The 7,966-nt window shown below is 37.2% G+C and overlaps 1 protein-coding gene across 1 annotated transcript in view; it reads left to right on the forward strand.

The window, feature by feature from the left end:
- Nucleotides 1-4,949, forward strand: part of Xk (X-linked Kx blood group) — a 40,241-nt gene extending 35,292 nt beyond the window's left edge. Inside the window, exon 3 of the mRNA XM_042702447.1 lies at nt 2,770-4,949. Within this exon, the coding sequence (XP_042558381.1) occupies nt 2,770-3,596 (827 nt within the window). The 3' untranslated portion in view covers nt 3,597-4,949. The remainder of the gene's footprint in view (nt 1-2,769) is intronic.
- Nucleotides 4,950-7,966: the final 3,017 nt, after the last annotated feature.

Below are 7,966 nucleotides of genomic sequence, written 5' to 3' on the forward strand. Positions count from 1 at the left end.
AGGTTTCAAATGATGATATAAAGATAAATGTGAGATCCCAGTACAGTGCCAGTTAAGTTAGATTTGAGAGAGTCATGGGAGCTTTTAGCAAAGCTGAAGGAATAAATAATGGCTGTGGAAAGAATCCCTTGATGAGGGGGCACTAACTAAGCCTTAGAGAACAAGTGGGTTAAGCTGGGCGCCGGTGGCTCACGCCTGTAATCCTAGCTACTCAGGAGGCTGAGATCTGAGGTTCACAGTTCAAAGCCAGCCCAGGAAGAAAAGTCCGTGAGACTCCAATAAACCACCGGAAAACCAGAAAGTGGCGCTGTGGCTCAAGTGGTAGAGCACTAGCCTTGAGCTGAAGAGCTGAGGGATAGCATTAAGCCCAGAGTTCAAGCCCCATGACTGACAAAAAAAAAAAAAGTGGGTTTAACCAGGCAAATGAAAAGGAAGAAAGAAGATGGTTAGCATCAGAGAAACATATGATAGAACCAGAAAGGAAAAGGAGAAAATAACTTCAAGCATACAAATAACCTAGAACATCTTGTAAAAATTCAGATTCTGACTTGGGCAGCATGTGCTAGGGTACTTCTAACATCAATGCCAAAGCTATTGGCCCATGAGCTACACAGAGTAGCAGGAACTTAGAGATCTATCTGGGTATGATGAGAGAAGGTAGGCAACTAGCTGATGCGGACATTTCTGGATAGGATGATTTGGACTGCTGGTGTCATGGAATGCTAGAGGGAATGTAATAGGCTATTCTTAGTGTATTAATTTTGTTCTGTGTATATTTGGTAGGATCCTTAGGGTATGAGAATTCATAACCACACTTTCAAAAGTACATCACATAAAGTACATCATTAATATGTTCTGCTTGACAATGTTCCATTGAACTGGCCCCTCAGGAAAAAGTATTTTAGGCCAATTACTTTGCAGTCTACTCTGGTGATAATGTTTCTGTTTTTAAAATTTGATTAATAAGTATCCATCTTTCCTGTGAATGATATTGGTCATTGAAATCAGTGCCAAACACTGAGAAAAGTTGATGTTATCAGTAAAATTGAGCTTTTTCCAGGTAAATCAATACCAAGGCTTCAGATGTTTTATACTTGCCAAACACAAGATTTTTTTTCTGCTTATGTGGTGCTAAGGAATCGAACCCAGGGTCTCAGGCATGCAAGGCAAGCACTCTACCACTGAGCCACCTTCTCAGCCCCCAAACACAAGATTTTTTTCCCTACTAATTTTGAATTAAAAAAAGAAAAATATTTTATTCTGATGCATTATAAGTCAGGTTAGAAATAATATTGTTACATGGATAGAATTATATGGAAGTGCATTTTAAGAAGCTATACTAATTTAGACATTACAGTGCTGGCAAAAGAATTAAAAAAGTACATCAGTGGAATAGAGAGCCTAGAAATAGGCACACCTAAATATAATTAACTATTTTTGATCTTCAACAAGGAGGAAAAGGCAATATAATGGAAATTTTTGATCTTTTTAAAAATTAGTGATAGAATTCCTAGATATCTACATCAAAAAATGACTTCAATCACATCACTCTATGGTTGGGTGCTTGCTGCAAAATATCCTCTAGCCTTTTTGCTCAAGGCTAGCACTCTGGGCTAAATATGGACTGGTATGGCCAAAAACCAAATCAGAGCCAGACTCTTGGTTTCTGACTCAAATCACTGCCTCCCATCCCTCCTTGTGCAAATTTCTGGAGAATGTAGCAGCCTGTAGGAAGTGATTAAATTTCTGTTTTTAACATACAGTCTCTGCTTAGGTAATAGAACTCAAGGCCATTGTAGTTAACTGGAACATAATACCATCTTCCAGTAAAATGGGGCACATCTTATTGCCTCCAAACTACTACTGTTTGTACACTCTTGATCAACCCATTAGCCATACATCATTTTAAACAATAAACAGCTAGAATTGAGATTCCTCGAAATGCTAAGGCCTTTCCGTCCAACACAGATCAACTCTCAGTCACAGAGTCTCACAGCTTCAGATCTCTGCAAAATTTAGGAATGCAAGTGAAATGAACATTTTGTAGTCAAGTTTGAAGAAACATACTTGTAGTCAAGTCAAGGAACATACTCAGAAATGTATTGTCGAGTGTCTTCAGTTTGCGAGTAAGTATCAGATATGGTCTCAATTCCTTGATGCTTATAGGTCAACTGACAAAAATAAAAAGAAATAAAAAGCATACCATGTAAAAGACTACATATTCACACTGACCAAGGGAGGCAGGAAGGAAAGAGATCAGAAAAGTGTTTTAGTTTAAGTTGTCTCTGAAGCAGATTATGAGAGAATCATTTGAGTCCCTGTGTTTTAAAGGGAAAGGTGTAAGGAACAAGGGAGAAGAAAATGAGGTAGAGAAGGGAAGATAGTAAAGAGATACACATTAGACAAGTATCACAGTAGGAAACTAGAGGTTAAATCATACAAAGAGAACCTTGGAAATGGTGCATGGTATATGCCTCAGAATCATTATATCTAAGGTGTGGGGAAGCTAGGTTACTTGTATTCCAGGTTGTATCAGGGATGGCTTTCAGGTACTGGGAACTCTTTCAGGGCTACAGGACTGTAGGCAGTATAGCCTATAGTTCTAGAGAAAGTCATCAGGAAGGAAATATAGGTAGTTGAAAATCAGCCTGAGCATGTAAAATGAAAGGATCCAGAACTATGTGAAGAGGACTGACAGAGTGTCTATCTGCCACAGGAATATCCAAAGAGAGCTGAGAGTTCACATGTTCTTTTCTCTTCTCTCCCCAGGTGTGTTCATGACTTTGTCCCTGCTGTCCATTGTGTATGGAGCCTTGCGCTGCAACATCCTAGCCATCAAAATCAAATACGATGAGTACGAGGTTAAAGTAAAACCTCTAGCCTATGTCTGTATCTTCCTCTGGAGGAGCTTTGAGATTGCCATTCGTGTCATTGTTCTGGTCCTCTTTGCTTCTGTCATGAAGACCTGGGTTGTGCTTGTCGTACTTGTCAACTTCTTCAGCTTCTTCTTGTATCCCTGGATCCTTTTCTGGTTCAGTGGCTCTCCATTTCCGGAGAATATAGAGAAGGCCTTCAGTCGGGTGGGCACAACCATCGCACTGTGCTTCCTCACATTACTCTATTCTGGTATCAACATGTTCTGCTGGTCAGCTGTTCAGTTGAAGCTTGACAACCCTGAACTCATCAGCAAATCCCAGAATTGGTACCGGCTGCTGGTATACTACATGATGAGGTTCATTGAGAATTCCATCCTCCTGCTCCTGTGGTATCTCTTCAAGACTGACATCTACATATATGTGTGTGCACCTCTGTTGATTCTGCAGCTGCTAATTGGATACTGTGCAGCCATTCTCTTCATGCTCGTATTTTATCAGTTCTTCCACCCTTGCAAAAAGCTCTTCTCATCCAGTGTTTCTGAAAGCTTTCGGGCATGGCTCAGGTGTTTCTGCTGGGCCTGCAGGAAGCAGGAATCTTGTGAGTCAGCAGGAAAAACAGAAGTAAAATCATCCACAGATCAAGATGAAACACCTTCTAGCAGCAAAATGAGTCCTGATCCCACTCAGGCCTTGAGTGCTGATGATATATGCTCTGCTTAATGAACTTTGAAGTTTCCCAGTCCACAGGCTTTTTGTGTTTTTGAGTTCATACCTGTTCTTTGTAAGTAATGAGCCCTGCACAGGGAACAAGGCAGGACGTTAGCTGTCAACTCCTTGTGAGCTGTTGCTCTTTATAGGGTCTTTGAGTATGTGGGAACTGAGATAGAGAAACCTGAAATTGAAGGGGTGAAGAGATGAATTGGTATCCTAACCACAGTTCACAAGTAACCATGGTACATTCTTATGGGTCTTACGTTTTGTTTTTTTGTTGATTTTTTCACTCACCCCTAAAATCTGAACTGGGTTGTTTAGATCCATCAGGCAGAATGTGAAGAGCTTACTAATTTTATAGTTTTCTGGACTATTAGTCTAGTAACCTGATGATTTTTTATCCCTGAACATTTTCATCGAAGTATCATCCTGTTGACCAGAGAAAGTTATTGGAGTTCCGCTATCAGCAACATCATTCTTGTCACTGCTTACAAAGAGGACTGCTCAAATTTGATTTTTAAATAAACATGTTCTATTTTCATCTTGTTATGTCTTTTTGTACATAGCCAACTGTAGTTACCATGGCATGCTATCTGGAATTGATTTGGAGACTATTTCCTGGGATCCATAGCTGTAAAATTGAATTTTAAATGTAGTTAAAGAAGCCCTAGAATTTTGATAGGCGTGATCCTCCTGTATGGTGAAGAAATTTAGAACAAGAGAATTGTTACTGAAATGACTGAAGGTTATATAGGTAGAATTCTTACCTACTCAGTTCAAAGCTGTGAACTAGTTAGAAGGTAGGCTTAAACCTCTTCAAAGTTTATTCTTACTTTAGGATTCTGGGAAATTCCTAGTAGAATTCACTAGGATTCACCTTTTGAGGAAAGAGCTAAATAAAGTTCAGTCTTCCCTCTTCCATCCTCATTGATTGCCTGCTAGGAGAGTTTTAGACACGATTTACCTCAATTTAAAATTTTCAACAAAACTCTACAGAAATCTCTCAGCACAGGCATATAAAGCATTTTAATTTTTATTATTTGACATGAAAAGGTTTTCCTCATCACCACTCTTAGAGATTGCCTTCATAAAATTTTTAAATTGTATAAAGAGTTGAGATGACCAGATTTCTTTCTTTTTTGAAATGTATTTTGAATAGCAGAATTGTGAATTAATTTGAACAAAATCTCCATCATGAGTTTCTTATACTCTTTTATCTTCTGTATAATTTCTCCATTAATGTGAAAATAGAAGAATTCTATTTGTTTCATTAAAGAGGATTGGATAGCATATTTTCAATCATTCTGGGAAATGACTAGAATCAACTAAAGTAAAATGACTACAACCACTAAAATCTTAATAGTGAAATACCTGGAAGCAGATGATCAAAAAAAAAATCACACTAATCTGAGAAACTTCCAAAGGAGGCTCTATTTATGAAATCTACCAGAGGGAACAGGGATCCACATCTTTAAATGTATGGACCCCCCCCCCCCCACAAAGCATAATTAACTGGTTGTAACATTTCTAATAATTTTTTAAATAGTTACTGATAACAAATTTATAAGTAATTTCAAACACAAAGGTAAAAACATGATTTGGTAAATACAGGGATCCATAAAACTAAATATTCTTTCACATGGTCTCCAGTGAAAGAGTTATTAATATTTTATACAGTTTAATATTAATATTTATACAGTTTCATATATGCCAGTATAGACATCAATATGGTCCTAAACTATAGATCCTAAATTTTAGTGGTTTTTTTTTTTTTTTTTTGGCCAGTCATGGGGCCTGAACTCTGGGCCTGGGTGCTGTCCCTCAGCTCTTCAGCTCAAGGCTAGTGCTCTACTTGAGCCACAGCGCCACTTCCGGCCTTTTCTGTTTATGTGGTGCTGAGGAATTGAACCCAGGGCCTCATGCATGCAAGGCAAGCGCTCTACCACTGAGCCACCTTCCCAGTCCCCCTAAATTTTAGTTTTATGAGATATTTTTCCTCATTTAAATTTCTCCTGGTTTATCGATATCTGTGGTTTAATTTTTTGGGAATGACTAGGCAATAAATAGATCATATTTTTGCATATTTATAATCAAATAACAATAACACTTAATATTGTCTATGCTTTTCTTGTTATCCCATCAACTACCACTTGCCCTATGTTTAAGAAGCCTCAATGAACAGTGAGCATGCATAACCAAAAGGATTCTTTTATATGACATGCATTTTCATGATCTCTCTATGTGCATATATACACAATTGTAATAATGAAAAACGTAATGATGCTAAAAGCCACAGCTAAAATAGACAAGATGTTAGCACATCCTTTCCTGGTTGTTTCCTAATTAACAGAGAGGTTCTATAATGGTTAGGAGAGAAGCAAGGTCACTCAAGTCATTCCAGTATTTCTGTCAAACCAGTTCATTATGTTTCTTGACACCAGATATTTTCAAGATCTTTCATGAGAAAGTAATTGCTGGAAGTGACGCGGTGGCTCAAGTGGTAGAGCACTCGCCTTGAGCTGAGGGACAGCACCCAGGCCCAAAGTTCAAGACCCACAACCAACAAAAATAAATAAATTTCTTCCGCTATGCAATTTAGCTGGCTTGGATAGAACTTTAAGGCCATATATCAAACACTAACATATTAAGACTTGCTAAGATTTCCAAGTAGAACAAAAAATAGAAATTGCTGCTTTGAAGCCTTGCAGTGGCTAAGGGTAGAGATGATGGAGCCCCTTTTCCATCTGAAATGCCTTATTCAGGTCATGCCTTGGAAGCAAGGCCTTTGAGCAACCACCAGACTGCCTCTGACTAGGAATGTTCAGACTTGTACAAGGATTCAGAGACTACTTTCTAGCTTCAGTTTAGAAGCCTGTCTCCAAAAGAATTACAAAGTATTACTTTCAAAACATATTGTAAATCTATAATTTATAAGATAGCTAAGCATTTTGAATGACCCAAAATCAAACTAACAGTGTCAGACTCCCAAGCCCACTTCACCTTTTTATAAAGACACATGTGTGGTAACTAAACTGGACTTTCTCTCAATATTAGCTCTTGATAGAAAGGTGAACCAACTTTTGACATGTATGTCCATTCACTCTGGGAGAGAGAGCTCAACTTTCTTTTTTTGCATAGTGAACTGAAATTTTTCATTTTATCTCTGCAAGAGCCAAAAAAAAAATGTGTATTTCACACTGTGAAGCTGGATTGTATTAAAGACATAAAAGAAACCAGCACATTTTCCTATGTATTAGGAGTTAATTGTGCTTTTCAGTTATAATTCAAGTTTGTAAGACTCTCAGTGTTTTGTGTAGTGAATTACATGCCATAACTTGTCCTGTAGCTACTCCAACAGAATCACTGTCATTTAGTTGGATGGTGTGAAGTATTTCCTCAAAACATGTTGAAATAAGATCACTAAACGTGTTCAGACTTTCTCTCGTCATTACTAAAGACAACCCAGTATAGAGATTGGCATCTCCCTATCCAGCCCCACAAGTTTACTTAATTGCTTTATGCCTTAGTTTTTTCATCCACCAAATTAGGATGATATACTTGTCCAACCTACCTCATGATATTATCAGAAAGATCAAACTATATAATAGATGTGAAAATGCTTTGAAAATATTTTAAAGTGCCATGCATAGTTATATTATTCAAACCTGTAGCAGGTTATTGTTACTTTCTTGTTGTCTGAAAATGTGTAGAGTTATCCACACACATGAAACAGGTGTGTTTCTGGCCTTCATGGCAGTTACCCTTAAAAAATCAGTTGTTTACAAAAATTAACACACAAATCCATGTTATGTGAAGAAAAAGGACCCAATGAATTTGAGAAAGTATGGCAGATGAATTTATCTTATAGATATTGTCTTTCATAAAGGATGTGACATCTTTTGATAATTGTGTATTACAACTTGAATGGCTGTTTGAAATCATTTATTGGATATGAGTATAATCTTTTCAGCCTTGTAAATGGGAAAATAAGTATTGAAATTGTTTGTTGGATACAGCATTTCCTTGGAAACAACCTTAGAATTTTAGTGCTATGGTTATGAGTGCATGTGCCAATACTCTTCAGCCTGTGTGTTGTTGTGGATGTGAGCTTTTATAGAATGCTTCTCCGAGTCCTTGACTCAAATGTTATGTATGTTTTCCATATAATAAATTAATTTTTCAATTTTTTCTTGCATTTCATTCCTTATACAATCCTACATGGTCTTTTCATTGAAATGAAAAGGAATATTTTAAAAATAAATTTGTAAATGATTTTATTATGATTGGAGTTTAGTAACATCACCATAGAATTCTTCTGTAGAATAAGATATTTGAGAATTCTAAGAATCAACTTTACCAAATAGCAACTGTCCAATCAT

This window comes from Dipodomys spectabilis, unplaced genomic scaffold, assembly GCF_019054845.1.
Source record: "Dipodomys spectabilis isolate Male_0828 unplaced genomic scaffold, ASM1905484v1 ptg000324l, whole genome shotgun sequence".
Taxonomy (NCBI): domain Eukaryota; kingdom Metazoa; phylum Chordata; class Mammalia; order Rodentia; family Heteromyidae; genus Dipodomys; species Dipodomys spectabilis.